The following is a 22,969-nucleotide window of genomic DNA, read 5'->3' on the forward strand; positions in this document are numbered from 1 at the left end:
ACTGTTGAAATTCCAAAAAGAAGGCGTGAATGAATAGGCATATAGAGCATGTCATAAAGATTAATATCATAAAGATTGCAATTGTTTCCCACTTAATATGAGAATACCATGAAAGTTCAATTAAATAACTAAAAGTTTATAGTGGAATTTTGAAAGCTGATCCTGAAATTTATATAAAGGAAGTAAAGGCTAAGAAATTTTGAATAAAAATGATAAAGTAGGGTTATTCCTAGTTACCAAGATTAATTAGAGTTATAGTATACAAAATGCTGTGGTACAGCACATGTATTATCTAGTAGAACAATGAAACAGAGCAGATGGACCAGAAAATATTTTCATGTATATGAAACCTTAATTTATAACAAAAATTGCATTGCAGATAAAGAAATGATTAAAGGAAATTTGGCTGCCTGCAAAGAAAAATAAATTCCTACTACCTCACACTGTAAAAAAGCAATAAAGAGTAACTGAGGATGGTTTGAGTATCTAAAGTGAAAAACTTTTAGAAGAAAATAGAGACTTTCTTCCTAATGGCAAAATATGAAAGAACTGTTAAAAAACAAACAAAACAACAAAACTATTTAAACACAAAACCAAAACTGTAGTGTAAAAGACTAACCAATTTGACCACATTACAATTAAAATAAAACTTTTGTTCAAAAAATTACAACATAAACAAAAACAATATGAAGACTGAAAGTAGATATTTGTTATGCATATAAAAGAAATGGATCAAGATTCAGTATGTGTGTGTATGTATATATGTATATATTATTTGTCTAAAACTCCTTAAAAAATTCAGGATTTGCAGAAGTGTGACAAAATTATTATACTGCTGATAGAAAAGCAGTGCATAAAATGTTAGTATAAACAGTTTTGAGACTAATTTGACAGTAACAACTAAATCTGAAAATTTGCATCATGTTTGAATAATCATTGGCTAATGATCCCAACATATCTTAAATATTCTACTATATCCTAGCTAAATTCTTTTATCCATGTGGGAAGAGTTGTGTAAAAAATGTTTATTTTAGCTTTGTTTATAATAACGTAAATTAGAAAACTGTATTTATGACAGATTGATACATAATTTTAATATACTCACTAATATAACAAATTAAACTATATGGATGAAGAAAAATCATTTGATTTACATTAAACATCTTTTTTTGATGACAGTTCCTAGCAAATTAGGAAAGGGTAAGGCCTTTCGTTAATTTTGTAAAGATTATATTAAAAATTATTTTACTTATAGGTGAAATTTTGGCACATGCCTTTTAAGATCAGGATTGACAAGGATGTCTACTATTAATATTTAACATAGCATTGGTCTCGGTTAATATATAGGGAAAGAAAATGGAGTAAGAGGTACAGTGATTGGAAGGGAAAGAATAAAATAAATTATTTGTATACAATTTGAATATGTATGCAGAAAATCTGATGGAATCAACAGATAAGTGTTAGAACTAATAAGAATTACTTTAGATCACCAATAATTAATCATAAATACACAATAGCAACAAAGCAACAAAAATAATAATATCACTCATAATATCAAAACTAAACAGTATCTTAGGTTTAACTTGTAAAATAACCAAGATATCCATTACAACTTTTGGACTCTATTAAAGGACATAAAAGGAAATCTGAATAAATGTAGAATCATTCCGTGCTTTGTAGTGAAACAATTTAAATATAAAAATATAAATCTAATAAAATTCTGATTAAATTACCAGCTAGATATTTTCGAGGAACTCAATATAATTATTCGAACTTTCATATGAAATAATAGAGAACTTTCAACATCCAAGTCAACTTTGAAAAGGAGCAAAGAAAGTTTTGGTGTTCATTAGTGTTGCTCACTAATTATTTCTGTTTCTCTGACTCCCAGACTGTTTGGCTCCTTTGTAGCACAGTTGGCCCTTTGACTAGTTCTAGCCAATGAGTCATGGATGGTCAATATGTGTGCCATTTTTGGACTGAACATTTCACTGCTGGTGTGAGACTTGTAGAGTTCTCTTTTCCTCCAGACATGGCAGTCAGCAAGGGGGAAAATTGTGACTCCCCATCAGCCTGAGATGGTGTGACTAAAAAGAGCAGAGACCCTGCCAACCTTTATTGGATGTGTACAGTGAGAGAGAATAAAATCTTTCAGTTTTTTTAACTTAACTTTTTTTATTGACGTATTGTTGATTTACAGTGTTTTAGTTTCAGGTGTACAGCAAATTGAATATATGAACATATATATATGCTTTTTCAGATTCTTTTCCATTATAGGTTATCACAAGATATTGAATATAGTTCCCTGTGCTATACAGTACATCCTTGTTGGTTATCTATTTTATATATAGTAGTGTGTATCTGTTAATCCCAAACTCCTAATTTATCCCTTCCCCTACCCCTTTCCTCTTTGGTAACCATAAGTTTGTTTTCTATGTCTGTGAGTCTTTTTCTGTTTTGTAAATAAGTTCATTTGTATCATTTTTTTTCTTTTTTTAGATTCCACATGTAAGTGATGTTATGTGATATTTGTCTTCCTCTGACTTACTTCACTTAGTATGATAATCTCTTTTGGTAGTGTTTCTTACTACAGCAGAATCTAATCTATCCTGACTGAAACAAGGGTGAGGTTGCCCTGCAAGGTGTTAAAACATAAAGACAAAAGAGTCTGGTACTTGTGCAAGATGAAAGGAACAATGACATAGAATACAAAGCATAGAGATAGACCCAGGAATATATGGGAACTCAAAGTGGCACCACAAATCAAAGGGGACCGTTTCATAGATGGAATTGGGAGAATGTCTCCCTGTAGAGAAAAAGCAAACAAACAAAACAAAACAAACCCTGGATTACTGTCTGACTTTATATGCAACAGGGGATGTCCCACGAAGCCCTAGTGGGAAGCAGGTAACACATTCAAAGGGGTAGTTTAAAAGAATTTAATGACCATTTACAAGGTGGGGAAGGTTAAAGGAACTAACAAGGAAAGGTGATGCGTATTAAGGACCAGCCACAAAAAAAGCCATTCCCACCCTGGGTCTAATGAAGCATGGGGAAGGAAGCTATTGCCAGAACCCAGCAAGATATACAGCCACGGTACAGGAGATCGCAGACAGGAGTGGTAGCCTTTGTACCGAGGCACAACCACTGCAAAACTAGCTTACAGAGAGGATGGAGTCAAAGAAGGCAAAAAATAGCCCAGCCTCTCTCCTCCTACCCTCACATTTCCTGCTGGCTCTTCATTTCTAAAACCTCACAGAAGTCATATAAGGTAAGGACACCCAGGTGATGAAGTGCAAGCGAGTGTTCTTCTTGGGGCAAAGCAGGTAAGACTGATGAAGAGGGGAACTGGAGTGGCAAATATATACACACACAGTCCAAGTGGGCTGAGAATACAAAACTGAGGTAGAATTATAGTGCGCTCTTTTATCTAGCATGGCAGTTAAGGGCAAGGAAGACAAAGTGATTGCTGCAAAAATTGTATGGAGGAATTGAGGAATGGATTTATAGAATGGAACAAATATTGCATTAGTAGTAAGTGAAAAACTGGAGAATTGGTTAAAACTGAGAGGAGGATCAAAAGTACTGTATGTTAAGTGTGGTAGAATTAATCTAAGCACAAAGAAAGCAAAATGATGTAAGTAACCTAGTGGGCCAATGGAAACATATGACTCTCATAATCTATTTAACCCTCATTCAGGTGGTTTTCTCAGGTTTATTCAGAGGTTACCTGACTGCCTGATCACCATCCGCTCCTGTGAGAAACTGGGGATTATTCTACAGTGGATCGGTAGCTTCACTCTTACAGAGACAAACTTTTTTTATTTTCCACAAGAACTTCTAGTTTCCCTAACATTATACTATTACCTGATTTTATTTTCTAAAATCATTACATGACGATGCTAAGGTTTCTCTGTAAAAAGAGAATATGTGTAGACCCATCACTTCTCCTGGGTAGGTAATCTTCCTGATTTTAGATCAAAGGTCAAGAAGTTTAGATGGGAGGTCTAGTCAATGCCTTGAGAACTCAGGAAGCTAGCCTTGTCTTCTTAAACTTGACGCTTCTCTGGAAAAGAACATTACTGCCCTCTTGTTATATCATACCAGCTCTCTGATTTCACTCATTTTAGGATTTGTTTTCCTGACACATCTGAGGGGTATTTCATAACTGCAAATATTTAAAATGTAATGTCCTTTTAGGTTTTCATTTTTTATTCTCTAACAGTGGATTTTTTGTGTGTGTGTGTGAAGATTTTTGGGTTTTTGGTGTTTTTTTTTTTAGGTCTCATACAAGATAATGGATGGGAGGCTTTAGTTAAAAGTTTTTTTTTAAAGAGCTCCGTTTATTTTCAGTCACAGCAAAATGAATGCTAAGAATCATGTACCAAAAGGACAAAAAATGCCAAAAACACTGAAGATCAATCAGAAAAATCTATTTTTTTCCTTCTAAAATGATGTTCTTTCTGGTTTTGTCTCAGAAAGAAAGGCTTTCTTTATGTAAGAAGACAGAGAGAATGTTCAGGCCTGGCCTACTTTCACAAAACTCTTAGATCACGTTAGACCCAAATGCCTGCCTTATTGTATAAAATATCTCCTTGAATCTGGGTTATTTCAAACAAGGGCCTTAATGAAAGCGTACAGAACTCTTTTGCCTTGCAAAAAAAACTTAATGAAAACATAGCAAAATGCCTCCTCCTTTGGCTCCCCATGGCTTTGAATAACAGAGGCTTGTATATGCCCGTAAACAGAGAATGCAATTAATTAGCTGACAAAAAGCATTTATTTGGGGTGAAAACCATAGGTTTGAAAAAAGATTCCAAAATATCTCCAGATCTATGGCCTCAGCTTAGTTTAATGGGAAGAGCATGGGCTTTTAATTCAAGCCTTATCAATCACTTTCTTAAGAGCTAAATGAAAACGATACCTAATTTGTAGGTTTGCTGTAAATATTAGAGAAAGTTTTACAGATTCATTCATTAAACATCTAATATATTCTAGGTGTCTTTTCTGTGGGCTAAAAAGACCAGGATAAATAAGGAACAGTCTTTACCCTTTAAAGGCTGTAGTAGTCTACATACATAATGTACCTGGTATAGGAGAGTTGTTTAAGAAATTGAATGCATTGTGGGTACCATTCGAGTATATTGTAATTCCCTACATGCAGCAAATCAAGAAGTATATGATCACAAACTAATGCTTTAGAAAGGAAATGGGTGAGCATTTGCTCCTGTCTGTACCTGGTCTTTCCAGCACAACTTCCCCACAAAACCTGAAATTTCCTCCCCCCAACATAGGCATGCTCACAAGCATATACATGAATTTGGCACATAATCACTTTTACATAATAGGTAATCAAAATTTTGGCAATAACCTTGGGGTGTCTTGCTGGAAGCATCTAATCTAGCTATGTGACTTTTGGCAGATTAATCAACCTGAACTTTAGAGTCTCTTTTCTTGAAAGTGAAGTTAGTCATACCTCTGTCTATTTCAAATAGTTTAGGAAAAATTGAGATGATATGACTGACGTTTACATGTTATTTTATTTTTTTGTTTGTTTTTTAATTGAAGTATTGTTTATTTGCCATGTGTTAATTTCTGCTGTACAGCAAAGTAACTCAGTTATACATATATATATATATATATAACTCAGTTATAATGTGTATACATATACACTTTCTTTTTTTATATATTCTTTTCCATTATGGTTTACCATAGGATATTAAATACAGTTCTCTGTGCTATACATATGTTATTTTAAAATTTATTTAATCTGTATTCTTTATCTATAATATTATAGTAATACTTATTCACTTGGTTACAGATGAATATATACTTAAACTGTTAGAGAGTAGAAAATTATATTTTGTGAAATATATTTGGGATGAGGATTCATTTTTTTTGAAACAAATATATTGAATTGCCTATAATGGAATTATTTATATCTAATCACAAAGCATTTCACAAATCCTGTCTTGGGAATTCTCTAACACTTTATTAATGGTATGTTTTAGTAAAAAGTGCTGGACCCAAGCATTTACAGTCATCTGTTATATACAAAGGTAGCAAAGAAGTCAGATAATGGAGTTGGCTGCATGGTGTCATTCTCATTGTATGAGCAAGCTGATTTATGGAGAGTCAACTTCAGGAGATCTTACAGTGAGAGTACTTGGAATAGAATTTAATACAATATAGAATGAAGAAATTAGTGTCATTTTTGCTTCCTCCTTTCGAACATTAAATTACTAGGATAAACCTTTAAAAACTAATTCTTCACTCCTTCTATTCAGTCCTGCATATAAAGTGTTCTATACAGGTAAGAACCTTTGTCCAGAAAACATGTTTCTGAGAACTAAGTTTAAAACATATCAATGACTTGAATACAGCTGCTAGAAAACAACAATATACTAGGAGATGAAATTCAATACAAATAAGATTACCAGACTAGTTAAAGATCTAGTAGCTTTCCCTGCTACTCAAGGACATGGTGTAAAGACAAAGGAAGTACCAATTTTAGATAATTATTGAGTACCACCATCAAATTAGTGAGTACCACTTTGAACTTTTGGAAGAGAGAGAGAGAATTTCAGCATGGAAGGTAAAATTTATTATAGGCTGTAGGGTAAGGTTGATACACATGTTTGCAAATTATAGAGAGACTGTTGAATAGAACAATCTATAGTTAGCTCACTTCTTTTCTCTAAAAGGCTCAGTGAAGTAGAAGAAGACCTTTTATTAAAGAAATTTCCATTTAAAAAGTCTTGATTTATATGGATATGTCAAGACATATTTTTTGTTTTATTTGTTTACTTTGAATAGATTGAGTAATTGACCTAATGGTATAGATACGCTTGCTAGGTGTAAACTGTCAATTACTTCTAGAACTGATCTTCCATTGCATCAAATGTTGAGACATAAAAAAAATTAATGCTTATTGAATAATTAGCATTTTAGGCATTCCGCTAACAATTTGCCATTGTTGTGCTAGCTTTTTTTTAGAGGATCATCCCTTAGACTAAAACTGATAGAGTAAAAATAATTGAAATGAAGGAAAATACAATTATACGTGAGGAAATATACATCACTACTTTGGATATTAATAGGTATTAGCACATTATTAAGACTTTCTATAATGAGAAGGTTTAGAATCCCTGAGTAAACAGACAAAATTATCTAGGATAGAAGATGCTTAGTAGAGGGTCAGGACTAAATAATATTTAGATAATATCAGAAAATGTCTAAAAATTTATTATTCTGTAAAGTTGAAAGATATTATAAATGGTCTATAAATAATCTTATTACATATTTTCACTTTACAATATGAGGAAATACAAAACAGAGATATTTAATGACAGGCCTGCCATCTCACAGGGCTAAAAGCCAGAATTCCTGGTTTTTAAAATCCATCTTAATTCTATATTGGACTTTTCTTAGACTTGGAATGAGTGATAGGAGCTAGTTAACAAATTATGAGGTGATAGACTGTCAGAGCTAACTATGCGTCTTACCTAAAACCAGTTCAGACTGTATTAGCTAGCACCAGTGACCTGCAACATTGCTATGTAGTACTTATTAACGAAAATTTGCAAATGCAAAGAAATCTAAGTGTTGAGAATTTTATTCGCTGTTTTTTTCCTTACACAGACTTTCCTTTTACAAAGTAACATTCTTTGCTTCTTTACTTTTCCACATTTTATTCACTTCCAGCTCATTAAACATTGCCTCTAAAGAGATTTTTGTTGGAAATGGTCTTGCATTGGCAAAAGCTGCTCAAGTTGCAATATAATGCTTACAATTTTGGGAAAACGTAAACCTCAATTTGTACTCCATCCAGTTAAGTGTTAAAAATACCAATAATGCAAATAAAAAAGAAACATTTTCTTAATCAATAGACACTTCTTTTACTTTGTGTGTCTAAGTCAATTCCGTATAGACTCTCATATAATTACGAATATTTCAGAAAGTATTGCTGTTTTTTGTTCTTTAATATAAATATCCTGTATAATCGGTGTAGTGTATAAAGGTAGACGATAACTTCTAGCTATTGTTTAACCAACTAAAATAATTGTTTGCTATGCTTCCCTGCTTTCTAAAGTCCTGTGTTTGGGTAAAATAAAATAGCAAAATAGCCCCTGAAAAATCCTTTCATTCTGATAATATTTTTTAAAAATATTTTTAAATGAATATTTCCATGAATGAGCCAGTGTTCTACAAATATTATTCATAAGAAAATATAAGGTGTTCATGAGAGAACAGAGCCCTATGCTTAAAATCAGAAGATCTAGAGTAAAGTTCTGCCTAGGACGCTTAACAATTTGGCAAGTTACTTAAAACATGCAAGTCACTATTTTCTCATCTGTAAAATGGGGATTTTACCAACTTTATTTCTTGTGAAATAATGATTGTGTTCTGTTAATTGCAATTTTTTCTTAAAATATACTTTACTAAAAGTATAAAGTAGTTGGAGATATAGATATAGGTATGTGTATAAATGTTGCTTACAGATACAACATACACAGTTTTTCAAAGAGAAAACATATGTAAACTCTTTTTTAAGAAAATAAAGTGGAAAGAACACTGCATATCTTAAAGGAGAATAAAGCACTGGAGAGTGTGAAAAAAGAAAGCTGTGCAAGATAAAAGTAAGCCAGTTTTACAGTTCTACTTACTTGGAGCACTTCAGCTAGCTAAAGAGAGGGACACACACAATTTTGTTAAAATGGAATTAAATTAGTCCTGTTCCTTGTCAAAAAATAATTATATTGTTTTTAAATTTAACAAAAAAGAATATAACATTGTAAAAATAAAGGAATAACTTAATTTCAATAACTATTTTAGTCATGTAAAATATTTCAATAAATATTTTAGCCATAGTTTATGAAAGAGCTCACTAAGTTTAAGAAACAAAATTGAAAATATTAAGAGATTGAGTAATTATGTTTTTTAATACTCTATTTCAAATTTAAATTTTATTGATTAACTCTCCACTTAAAGGAAATCAACACTCTTCCACTTTCTTCCACTTTCCTCTTCCATTGTTTTATTGGTGGCCTGGATTTCATCTTCAGATTTTCCCTTCATTCCCTCTTCCCTCCCTCTCTCCCCCTCTCTCTCCTCTCTTTTTCTTTCCCTCATTACTATAGCCTCTATGTCCTTGTCATAGTCTTTTATATATTTTAGGAAGGCTGTTTCTTTTATACACAAATGTACTCTTTCAGAGGACTTATTTTTTTTCCCCTGGATTTTTAAAGAATGTTTGCTGTATCCTTGAAGTAGCTTAAGCTGGATATATCAGTGTACCAACTTATCACTTCAATGAGTATAGGATGATCTTTTGGTCCAGAGATTCACTCTTCTGTTATTTCAGAGAAATATCTTTATATTTTAAATAGATGTTATTTTCTATTCTCTTGAATTTACTTTTTCTGAGCAGTAAGATATATTGGATCATATTTTTCAGTTCTAATATATCTGTCATTGTTCTGTAACTTCTTTATTTTTGTCTCTGTATCATCCTAAGCCTTCTTCCCTCTATGTCAATAATACTGATTTCTATCTTATTTAATTTTGTTCCCAGGATGTTTCTAATTCATTAACAGCTTTCAAATGGGATTATTTGTGTTTTAGCTCTGTTATCCCCATTTTCACCCCACCTGTTATTTTGTCATCTCATTTTTGAACTATGCCCTCTATATATCCGTCATCTCTTCCTCTTCTTCTTTCTATTCTTTTTTTTTTTTAATTGAAGTATAGTTGATATACAATGCTGTGTTAGTTTCTGGTGTACAGAAAAGTGATTCATTTATATATATATATATATATATATATATATATATATATATATATATATATATATATATATATGTATATATTTGTACATACATATATTCTTTTTGATATTCTTTTCCATTATGGTTTACTACAGGCTGAAGTCTCTCTAGTTATCTCTTTGATGTGATGAAATTCATCCTCTTATATATTTCTTGAGAATGAACTTTTCTATGGTATTCTTGAGTTCCTTATGCTTAAACTTATAGGCTTGCTGCTTGAAAGACACTTTAGCTGTATAAAATATCCTTGGCTTGCACTTTATTTTCTTGAATTTCTCAAGGGTAAAGCTAACACCCAGCTACTGTGAAGTATCTATGATCATTGGCTGCTGAATTATCACGATTTAACTAGGTCTAGAAGATCTGTGTTTCACTTTATAAAACACATGGAGGGCAACTTTGCCTATTTGGGGAACTTAGTGTTTTGAAAGAAGGAAGAGAGCAGGCCGAAGTATGGTATTGTTAGATATTTTCCCACATGTCAGGGTACATCTAGACATGAAAATATAAGTTAATTAAAGCAAAAATTAATGCAGGGAAGAAATACGTTCTAAAAACCCATATCCAAAAGTGTGATAAAATTAAATCGAAATGATTAAATAACTACAATCTAATAGATTTTGTACATGATGCTTTTGTTACTTTAATTTCCTCTTGGAGATTACTCAACTATATTCTTTAACAGTCATTCTCAAAGCATGGTTCAGAAATCCCCGTGGGTCCCCAAGACTGTTGAAGTGCATCCAGGTCAAAATTATTTTTTAAATATACTAAGATATTATTTACCATTTTACCGTGTTGACATTTACATTGATAATGCAAAAGCAATGCTGCAGAAAACTGCTGGTGACTTAGCATAAATCAGGGCAGCAGCACCAAATTGTACTAATAGTGGCTGTATTTACTTTTTACCACCATGCACTTGTATGAAAAACTTGCCTGTTTCACTTAACAATATCCTTGATAAAGAAATTAAAATTCTTGTTATTAAACCTAGACCCTTAAGTACATGTGTTTCTAATAGTCTATGTTCTAGAATATTCTGTGTGATAAAATGGGAACTACACATAAAACACTTCTGCTGCATACCAAAATATGAAGGTTGACTTGAGAAAACATGTTAGTGCAATTTTTTTGAGTTGCAAGCTGAGCCAGCCTTTTTTTACAAGAAATATCATTTTTACTGGAAAGACAACTGACAGATAAACTCTGCTTATTCAAACTTTGGTAGAGTTAGCCCTTGGTATCCATGGGAGATTGTTTCCAGGAGCCTCCCCAACCTCCACAAATACCAAAATCTGCTTACACTAAAGTCCCTTATATAAAATGATGTAGCATTTGCATATAACCTATGTACATCCTCCCATATACTTTAAATCATCTCTAGATTACTTATAATACCTAATACAATGTAAATGTTATGTAAATAGTTGCCTGCATGTGGCAAATTCAAGTTTCGCTTTTTTGAACTTTCTGGAAAAAAATTTTTTTGATATTTTGATCTTCGGTTGGTTGGATCCATGGATGCAGGAGCCATGGGTGCAGAAGGCTGACTGTATTCAGCTGCCATTTTCTCAAAATTTAACAAAGTGAGTTTTTCACTTTAAGAAAAACAATTGACAGTAGTTGTTGTCAATAATAAAAATCAACTTTTAAGTAAAAATAAAATTTTCCAAAACTTATACCTGCCTCCCTGAGCTTGTCAGCTTTTCCATAGTCAGACTTTTTTGATGATATTGATGGTGATATTAACAAATGTGCCTTTAATATTGTATGAATTATACCAATGTTTTGAAGATCTGCATAACTCAGTAAACCCATATTTTCCAAAACGAACAATATAGGATGTTACCAATTCAGGCATAGTTAACTGGTCCATTCAAGGTGCAAGATAGACAATTGTTTTTTAAAGTAACAGTCCAAAGGTTCATTGATACAGTTTCAGCTTTCACATTTACACTAATCTTAAAGAAACTACCACTTTTCAAGTGTTAATGTAGTATCAAAGATTGTCCACAGTTGTCTGAAAGGATATTAAAATACTCCTTCCTTTTCCAACTATATATATATATATCTGTGTGAGCCTGTCATATATTTCAAATAAAACAGCATATTGAACTGGATTTAATGTAGAAACAGGTATGAGAATCTAGCTGTCCTCTATGAAACCAAGCACTAATGAAATTTGAAAAATATAAAATGTCACTCCTCACTATTTTTTGTTGCTTTGGAAAATACAGTTATTTTTCATTAAAATACTTATTTATAGGTATATTAATGTCATTTTAACTGAATCAATAAATAAACTTTTAAATATCCAATTTTACTTTTTAATTAGAAATTTTAATGTTCTTTGAGTACCACTATGTTTTTTTAAGAGTATAAAGAAATCCTGAGACGGAAACGTTTGAGAACAAATGATCTACATCCATGTTAAAGACCTTTAATAGATTCCTATTGTTCTAAAGGTAAAACCCAAATTCTTAACATAGTACCACTTAACAATATCTTATAATCACACGAATATTTATTTAGTTCCTCAGTCCCATGATGTTGCCTTCTGTGAACACGCTGTTCCTTCTCTTTATAATGTTCTTCCCCGTCCATGTCACCTAGTTAATTCTTTCTTATTCTGCTGGTTTCAGCTCATGAAGCCCTTTCCTAGGCTTTCTTGTAACCATGCTCTTGTACTTCAGAACCTTTCCTCTCCTTCTAATTGTACACTTATTGACGAAAATATTTCACTGATGGATTTCTTCCCAATAGACAGAAAAACCATAAGACCAATAAGCATGCGTATATTGGCTTATGATTGTATCCATTCTTCCTAACAGAGTGCTTATCACAGAGTAAGGTGGAAAATAAAATATTTGTTGGTGAATGATAAGTGGATAAATATATGCATCGATAGAGAAAAGGATGAATCAATAAAGAATTTGACCTAGTGTGAATAGCTTCTTCAGTAATGTAAAGATCCAAGATAAACACTAGAAAGGAATACATTGAATTCATTTCAATCACTCATATTTTCCCTTGTGTAATGTTATTACCATATACTTTTGTTGCCTACTTCTTTTACAAGAAAAATAGAACGGAAGTAGCTATAATATACAACGACATTTAGTTGTGTTAGCAAGCGTTCTTTTGCAAGCCTGGTAAGTAGTGAGCAATTGTCGGCAAACAACTTCTTGCATTTCACTTGACTTAGTACTTCCTATATATTATATTATATTAGAATTCTATTATTTTTATGTATGACTGTCTTCCTATAGTCCCCTGTAGTCTCATCTATTACCTCTTTTGGCCTAAAAATCTACAGTTGAGTAATAGTTACCTACTTGCATTTCTTCCATACCCCTCTTGTTACTTACTTATCATTATACTTAACATACTTTATTGTAAGCGTACAATTTACCAGTCTCTCCATGAGACCTTCCTCTCTTTAAGGGCTGGGGCTGTATTTTATTCATCTGTGTATCCACAGGATGCGATAAGGTGTTTAGCACTTGATAAACACTCAATAAACGAAAATATGAGTAAATTATTGAACTAACCACTTAATTAATGGCATGACATATTCCTTAACTTTTAAATTAAATTGTTCCAGTTAAAACTCAGGTAATGGGAGAAATCAAGATTGCACTGAAGAAAGAAATGAAGACAGATGGGGAACAACTCATAGTTGAAATCCTCCAGTGCAGAAATATCACCTACAAATTTAAATCTCCTGATCACTTACCAGGTATCTAATTTTATGATAATGAGCAATATAATGTATCTAGGAACTCTTTAGGAGTGTGTCCTAAATAGCCTAGAAAATGCTAATTAAAATTTGGGCTGTGTACCAAATATATCTGAAAAATATGAAATAAGAATGAATTTCTCTTATATAGAGCAAGTTGATATTTTACTAGTTAAAAATTAGATTTTTTCAACACAAATGTAGAGTGATGTATTTATTATACAACAAGAAAACATTTAAGTTGCTAAGAAAATTGGTGTATATTTTAATTATGTTGTCTGAAACAAATTGTTCACAGGCTACTGGCTTTGTGTAAAATGTAGGAGAACTCTCCGTATACGATTATAACTCTTTCAATAGAAAATTGTATTATTAATGGACACTTACCAAGCTGAATTCTTACTTTCAGATTTATATGTGAAAATATATGTGATGAACATTTCTACCCAAAAAAAGGTGATCAAGAAAAAAACAAGAGTATGTAGACATGATCGAGAGCCTTCATTCAATGAAACTTTTAGATTCAGCCTAAGTCCTGCTGGACATTCTCTTCAGGTAACTCATACAGTTCCGATTTTTAGATTTTCATTTATACTGTATTTATTTCCCATTTAATTATTCAATATTTAAATGCCAATCATATACTATGTGATATTTTACAAGTTAATTTTTAGAGGTAACTTCCCAGGGGCCCTTTAAAATTCCCCAACCCACTCATCCCATCCATTTAGCTACCAAGTTGCCTCTCTTCTACCTACTTAGTTTATTTTACATAGATTTTTTTCCATGCTCACTGCCACACTAATCCTTTTTGGGTCCTCATCTTTGTTATGCAAATCATCTCAGCAGTATACCTGGCCTACTTGCCATCAATATCTTACCCTTTAATTCATTTTATCACACTGCTGGCAGAGGTATCTTTTAAAAACACTGGCTAGGTTACATTGAAACCCTCCAATGATTCATCATTATCCTGACTCATTCAGAGTCCCCTAAGGCGAGTTCTGATTGTATTGACTTAATTTCATCTCCTTGTAGACATTTCCACTCACTCTTGACCCCATTCACACCAGAATCTTGAAGTCAGGTTAAACCTCTAATTCTTTGCTCATATTTTTCCTCTCCTTCAATACTCCCTTCTCCATCTCTCTCCATCTATCACAATTTTCCATATCTTTCAATGTAAACTCAGCTCTTTAATAATGACCCTGGGTGTAATTTATCACACCTTATTCACATAATGTTTTGCTTATCTCATTAGGCCATTAATCCCAGTCTTGTACAGTTTGTGTACTGACCTCTCACTGCTTCTGTACTCTCAGCTTCTCTAGTGCAAGGCTTGATTTTCATTGCTCTTTGTTTTGTAGCCTAGCACAATGCTTGTACATAGCATATCTTTAGTAGATACAGAGACATGGAATGAAAGAGAACAAAGGAGGAGGGAGGGAAGAGCTGAAAAAATGTGGGAAGAGAAGACCATGGTACTGGCACTTAGAGGCCTGTACTAGAGACGTATATAAGAGATATTGCAAAGCAAAAACTGCACTGAGATAATTAACTGATATTAGAGTGGAAGGGAATAAAAAAATTAAAGGATACTCTGAAATGTGTGTGAACAAAGGTGTCAGTCACAGAGATTGAGTAGTTACAGAAGGGATGGATAGGGAGAAAGAACATGAGTTTGTCTGAAATGTGATAAACTTGATAGGAAGGCAGGGTCCAATAAATGTGCCATTTGAAATCTCCAAACCAGAGGCTAAAAGAGACAGAAAAGTAGATTTTGAAGTCAGAAATGTAACAGTAAATTTTAGTCAGGAATAAAGATGAATTATCTGAAGGAGATTCCAAAAAGAAAGAGAGAGCGTGAGAGAAGAATTGTCAAGGAGTAATGGTATTTCCATCTCAGTTTCTCTACCTTTCTTTCAACTGATCCCTAAAAGAAAAAAATTTCTTGAGTATGAGATCCCATGGAATTTCAACTAGTGTAAGCTCTACCTATGACAAGAAGCCACTTTGGAAATGCTTCCTATAATAAAATTCCCAGTAAGTTAAATGGCATTTAAAGTCAGTGTTATGTTCTATCTGCCTTGTAAACTCGTATTTATGTACTCACCACTCAAATAATTCTGTATTTGAGTTAATATTTCATTAAGTAATAAAACATGCACCTAGCAAATTTCTTTTTTGAGACTTTCAATCAGTTTAATCACAAACCTAGTCAGAATTAGCTAGGTTTATCTAGCTAGCTAATATTATCTAGAATTCCCCTGTGCTTCAGGATATGTCTTTGCCTTTGGGAAATGTTGAGGTAAATTAATTAATATTATGCAAATCTTTTGAGGACATGTTAGTTATTAGTTCTCCTACAAGTATGCCTGCTACTTCTCTCACCCTCACCCTTTCTTGTCTCTGTTACTTCTTTGATGAGCAAATGTCCATAAAAGAGGTTGAAAATATACACACAAATATATATAATTTTGGCTATTTTTTCTAGATTTTACTTTTTTCCAATGGAGGGAAGTTTATGAAAAAGACCTTGATTGGCGAAGCCTGTATCTGGCTTGACAAAGTGGATCTCAGAAAAAGAATAGTCAACTGGCACAAACTTTTGGTCAGTCCTACTCAAACCCACTGAAGAAATGTGTCTGCTCAGGGTATAGAAAGTGCTTTAAACAGTCTTAAATCAAGACTATAGTCGAATACAATTGTTCTAAGCTATGCTTTCAGGGGTAACCATGAGAAGAGGAACAAAAGGCAAAAACATACTCAAAGGCTTGCAAATGTATTGTTGTGGAACATAGAAAAAAAAGTCAAATGGAAAAGTTCATATATTAAAGACAAGAAAAAAAGTTCTGAAACCTTGGATTTCTTGTGGCTGTCAAGAAAAACAGTGAGAGAAATTTTGTTTACTTAATGCAGAAATTTTTGAGTAGAGTTGAGCTACAGCTATCTAAAGGCTGAGACTCAAAGATTAAAATGTTTTCTAACGCAGGCAAAAGTAATCCTTTATGCAAAAGAACTTGGTTGAAAGGAAAAAACTAATGGAACAAATCTCGGTTTTCAAAAGTCTCTTCTTCATCTTATCTTCTCAGACAACTAACTGTTTTGAGATTCTGACATAGGATACACCTACAATATGTGTCCAGACTAGAAGTAAGGAGCTTGTGTTTACAGGGAAAAGGGAACCAGGGATGTAGAAATTATAGCTTTTAGATCATATTGTACAGGTTTTCTCTGTGTCTAAATGTTACAAGGGTGAACACCACCAGTTTTAGAATTCATGTTGTAAAAGCACATTAGTAAAACTTGAAATAAAGTATAGTTAAGACAATACTAAGTAGAAATGAAATTACATTTATCTAGAAATAAAGCCATGACTGGCTAACAAAAAAGAATATTGCCCCACAAACTATTGGATGAAACATCAAAAACTCCATAATTTACCCTTAATCCAAGACATTTTCAGTCTACATAGCAAAGGACCTAGATTAAATTGGTATGTTCTAGGAAGCATGATAACTTGTTCTTTGTGGAATTGCAAATAAATGTATTATCCCATATATTTTCTTTCTCTTGAATGATATACGGACAGAGAGAAAATTCTTCCTCTGGCAAACAAATCGTATTAATCTGTGACATTGATTAAATTGGTGTCATTTCCTGCTCTTCCACAATGGTCTTTTTTTCCCCTTAATACATTAACTTGTTGTAAAATGAAAACCCTGACCCTAAATTCAAGTTCTCTTTAGTGCTCTATTTTCCTACTTTAGTGACAGTATCACAGTGATCAAGTTCATCAATGTTGGGAAAATATGTGAAAAATCAACATTATATTAAGGTGAAAATATCCTTTGAGCTATTTTAATAATATGGATTAAAAGGACCAACGTCTAAGTCATTAAAATGAAGCATCCTCTTCCCCATCAACCAACAACGTGAACAAAGGAGGTAACGTGGACTTACAGGAGACGCACTCGGCTAGGATTAAAAGCTTGGCTTCTGGTCTTGGTTCTGCCACTGACTAACTGTGTCACCTTGCACATGTCACTTAAACTCAATTTTCCTCGGTTTTCTTATTCGTGGGAAAATATAATTATATATTCCTAGCCTTCCTAATGGGATGTTGGGATGATCAAACTAAGTGATCTATGAGAGAAGATGAAAGCACATTTCCAAATATAGTTTTATACACATAAGTGAGGAATAAGTATTATGCAGTTTTTTATTTCCCAATTTTTATATGTGAAAAAGCATCTTCCAAACCAATAGCAAGCACTGACATGGATGAAAGCAGTATATTGGCTCCAAAACTAATTTTTTCTTTAAAATATAAACTTTCGTTTTACCTAAAAAAGGGAGAAAATTCAATGAAACTGATTTGCAAATCGGGTTATCATAAATTAAATAAATTATGCCGATCTTACCCTATTCCCGTATCCACAAAAATAAATTAATTAAATTGCTTCTCTGTGAATTCTGAGTTTAAGAGCCGATTCTTTATTCAAAGGTGAGGTTTTAGTGGGATTAGAGAAATCATCTCCAAATATATTGCTCAGATATTGAATCTTCTCATTTTTAAAGAAAAACATACTTGAAATCTGAGAGGAATTGATTAAATTTAAGACATTAAAAAATAATTTCTAATAAATACCAGGTTATATATCTTTATTATATTCATAAAGAAATACAAATTCACTCCTTTCCAATCTAAGAAAGACAAGTCACTTTTCTTCCCTCTAGTTTTTAAGACCCTCTCCCCCGAAAATGCAATGTCATTTATCATTGATATTGCTGTAAAATGAACGTGCAGCCAGGGGATCGCTAAGGATTTGATATTGCTAGGATTTTATTTTTAGAGACAACTAGATCTGCTGATGGTTGCCATGGATATTTCCAGCAGAATTTAGCACTTTAGGAAGCTTATAATCATCACTCATAACTGGGGAAGGGAAGGGTTCAGGAAGATCTCTTTCTGACATAAAAAGGCTCTGCTGTTTGTCCTTAAAAGGAAACTCTGGCTCCTGTGGGTCCTCTTCTGCAGTCACTTACATCCAGAAGTGTGCATGAGAGGTTTATGACCAGTTAGTTTACTTCATTCCAGTTGCAGTTTCTTTTAGGATACACAAAAGGAGGTGCCACCAAAACAAAGGTCATACCTTGGTACTATTTGACCTGAAAAAGTAGGAGTCTTTCCATTACAGCTGCCCCTCTGTTCCAACAACTGGTGATGGGGCCAGGCCAATTCAGAGAGTTAAGTGACTTCTTTTTGTGCACCAGCATCCCCCTACAGAGAGCATAAGTGTGCCAAGTTTGCAGCTGACCAAACACCTAGGTTGTACTGGAATTATTCTATGCAACACTGATCCTTCTACAAATGCATTTCTTCTGAAAGATATTGATTACCCTTCTTACAACAAAACTATTTCTTTTTTAATTGCAAATAGGGCTCCTGGTGTTTTTTACTTTTTACTTTTTGTATATATCACAGCACATGATTTTCCACTTTTTATTTCATTTATTTTACCAGAATTAGCTTTTTTTATCCTAATAGAGACAAAGTTTGTAATCTCTAAATAACACGTGATTTGTCTGACTATAGCACTTATACCTTGAAAAGCATCTTAATTTTCCCCACAACTTCATTGAGTCATCAGAGACGGAAGTTGCTTCTTGGTTTAAAATTCGGTCCTCAAGAAACCTTTAGCTGTGAAGCAAAAGCACAGAGTGAATTTTTACAAAAGACAGGGAGATCTAGAATGGTCGTGACAGACACAGACAACACTAAGAGCAAGAAGTTGGTGTTTCCCTGTTTTACTTAAGGTTAAGGAGATTTTTGGTGACTCTGAACTCTTTATCACTTCAGTTTAAAGGAAGAGTATCCAAGACTAAGGGGTAGTGATTGTCTTTGCTCCTTAATGTTGCCCATATTGTAATTAATCACACTAGTAGATGCGTATTTTCAGCATATCAGTGGATTTAATTTTGTGGATCACACACATTAAGATAGTCATATTGTGGGAATATTATAGCTGGTAACCAGCTGATATTGATTCTTATTATAGGAACGGTTGTGATGATCGTGGTGATAAAGGTAGTGAACTAGGTTGGTGGTGATGTGAAATAAAATGAAATAATATACTATATTGTGCCCAATTTATTAGAAATGATTTGATCAGCGTTTCATTTCATTAATATATCATAAAGATGTTTATAGTATTTTTTTACTTTATTATTTAAATCATAACTAGCAATATTTTTAAAAACTTATTTTCATTGCTGCAATGTCTAATATTCCAAAAGCAGCCAACTACAGCTATATATGTGTTTATAACTCTATGTGTGACAGAGTGATTTTCCCTCTTTTTGAGCTTGGAGCTGGAAGTAAAAGAAAGCTCAATGAATAATTATGAGCTGTCTCTTTAATAATAACTTGCCTTTGATGTAACACAAGAATGAATGAGTGAAACATATTCTCATTGAATATGACACATTGATGTTTTCTGTATGTTCCATGTTGTTGTTATTATTAAAGATATACCCTTTAAATCAAAAACATTTAATCAAATGATTCCTTATCTGATACGTAGATTGACAGCATTTTCTTAATTCGTTGCCCTGTACATAACTATACATTTGGTAACCCAGACGAAGTTGAAATATTAAATCCTTGTGGCATTCAGCATGTGAATATGATTCTTGTTTGATTGTGTCTGTATATTTGTTGGTGATGTGCTCAGGTGCTCCCACTACCAATTAATGTGTGTGCTGATATCCTAACAAAAACACATCTGATGTTAAAGGAAATGAATTTCTTGTCTGAAAAAATGAAAACCTAATAAAATTAATTTCAAGATAAAAAATAGAGTACTTGGAGATATGTCTTGTTTCTAACTATATGTTGCATGCTGTGTTGGTGATTTGCTAATGTGTCCTTTTTTTCTGTTCTACCCAAATCTCTCTGGAATATCTAATGAACATATAAAAATTCTTGGGCTAAAGGTTGTATAAATTGAGCTGAAATACATGAGATTTGTATAAAAAATGCTTGTAAATCTGTCTTGAGTTTTACTCTATGTAAAAATGTGTCTTGGTTTTGTGATTGTATACAAGAAGTATCTTGATAACTTATGCAAATTGTGCTGTATAAAGGCTGTGGCCTCAGCCTTACTAATAAATATTGAAAATATCAACTTCGACTTCTTGTGTTTATCAACTTGATAGATTGATACTTAATATAGACATGGAACTTTCTGGAACATTTTCTCTGAAAATTATATGATGGATACATTCACTCACCCAGTTTAAAAAGTATGTTTTCAACAGCACGGTTACAGAAACAGAATTAAACAAATGTATAGCTTAATAAATTATTATATCAGACATTCTTATAACCACCACCCAGATCAAGAAATTGAACTTTAACATATTTGATACATTTTAATACATTGAAGTTGTTACTCTTATTAATCCTCAAATTTACCCTCTTGGGCCAGGGGGTACATCTTTGAGTGGACTTACATGTATCTTAGTTTATTCGATAACTTTCTCTCTGTGGCAAGAATGTTATATATCATTTCTTTAACCTTAAAACAGTATGGGAAATCTACTTAACTTGAATTTTTACTTTTATTTTTCTTTCTATTTATCTCTGTAAAATAATTAAATTTAGGAATGCATTGAACTGATTGATCAACTTTTATCTAATGTGCTATCCCTTCTCAATGGTTTGCTAAGATCAAGTGTAACATAGATGCCAATACCAAAAGCCAAAATTTAACAAACCCAATCTAACAGTGTATAAAAGTGGTAGACTCACGGCCATGTTGAATTATCCCAGTTACACAAGATTATTTCAATATTGGAAAATGAATTAATGAAATCCAGTACATTAATATATTAAAGTATAAAAATCATAAGGTGGAGGAAAACATTTGATAAAATCCAACATCTATTTATATCTATAAATTGAACAACTGAACAAAATAGTGAGACCAGCCGACTCGCACAGGAATGGACACTTCATATCTAACAGAGGAGATAAAGCAGAGCTGCAAAAAAGCATGAACTCTCTAAGCACGGGTCAGTTGGGTAGCCACTTGAGAAAGCTGTTTGGCAGAATAAGGTTAATTAGAACATGTGTAGCCTGTTTTGAGTGGAATGATGGGGACAGAACCAGTTTTTTTTAATGGATTCAACAAATATTTAATTCTTTTTAGACCTTTGGATTGTATCAAGGGTAGACTGAAAACTCTTGGACAAAAGTGGACCCTGCAGTCCACAGGTAGAATTTCTTCATTTTGGAGCCTAAGCTTTTGAAAGGTTTTTAGGACTTTCAGCTGATGAGATCAGCCACACCCACGCAGATTATTGAGGATAATCAATTTACTTAAAGTCAGCTGTTTAGAGATGTTAAATATCTCTACAAAATGCCATCACAGCAATGCCTCCAGTCGTGTTTGGATGAGTAACTGGGTGCTACAGCCTAGCCAAGCTGATACAGAAAACTGCTCACCACAGGTAGGATGGAGAAATCTAAAGTTTTTTGTTTTGGTTGGTTGGTTGGTTCGTTCGCTGGTGGATTGGTTTGGTTTGTTCTTTGTTTTTAACGCCTCTGTGGGTTTTTTTTTTAATTTTCTTAACATCTTTATTAGAGTATAATTGCTTTACAATAGAGTGTTAGTTTCTGCTTTATAACAAAGTGAATCAGCCATACATATACATATATCCCGATATCTCCCCTCTCTTGCGTTTCCCTCCCACCCTCCCTAACCCACCCCTCTAGGTGGTCACAAAGCACGGAGCTGATCTGCCTAGGCTATGCGACTGCTTCCCACTAGCTATCTATTTTACATTTGGTAGTGTATATATATTCATGTCACTCTCTCACTTCGTCCCAGCTTACCCTTCCCCCTCCCTGTGTCCTCAAGTCCATTCTCTACGTCTGTGTCTTTATTCCCGTCCTGCCCCTAGGTTCTGCAGAACCTTTTTTTTTTTTTTTTTTAGATTCCATATATATGTGTTAGCATACGGTATTTGTTTTTCTCTTTCTGACTTACTTCACTCTGTATGACAGACTCTAGGTCCTTCCACCTCACTACAAATATCTCAATTTCATTTCTTTTTATGGCTGAGAAATATTCCATTGTATAGATGTGCCACATCTTCTTTATCCATTCATCTATCGATGGAAACTTAGTTTACTTCCATGTCCTGGCTATTGTAAATAGAGCTGCAATGAACACTGTGGTACATGACTCTTTTTGAGTTATGGTTTTCTCAGGGTATAGGACCAGTAGTGGGATTGCTGAGTCATATGGTAGTTCTATTTTTAGTTTTTTAAGGAACCTCCATACTGTTCTCCATGTGGCTGTATCAATTTACATTCCCACCAGCAGTGTAG

General features: G+C 33.1%; 1 protein-coding gene across 1 annotated transcript in view; it reads left to right on the forward strand.

Moving 5' to 3' along the window:
* LOC309665813 (protein piccolo-like) overlaps window positions 1–20,759 on the forward strand; it is a 1,074,121-nt gene extending 1,053,362 nt beyond the window's left edge. The window contains exons 10-12 of the mRNA XM_082472547.1: window positions 13,435–13,569; window positions 13,979–14,124; window positions 16,064–20,759. Of these exons, the coding sequence (XP_082328673.1) occupies window positions 13,435–13,569; window positions 13,979–14,124; window positions 16,064–16,204 (422 nt within the window). The 3' untranslated portion in view covers window positions 16,205–20,759. The remainder of the gene's footprint in view (window positions 1–13,434; window positions 13,570–13,978; window positions 14,125–16,063) is intronic.
* The last annotated feature ends 2,210 nt before the right edge of the window (window positions 20,760–22,969 follow it).

Source organism: Balaenoptera physalus (genome assembly GCF_965194825.1).
Source record: "Balaenoptera physalus genome assembly, chromosome: 8".
Classification (NCBI taxonomy): Eukaryota; Metazoa; Chordata; class Mammalia; order Artiodactyla; family Balaenopteridae; genus Balaenoptera; species Balaenoptera physalus.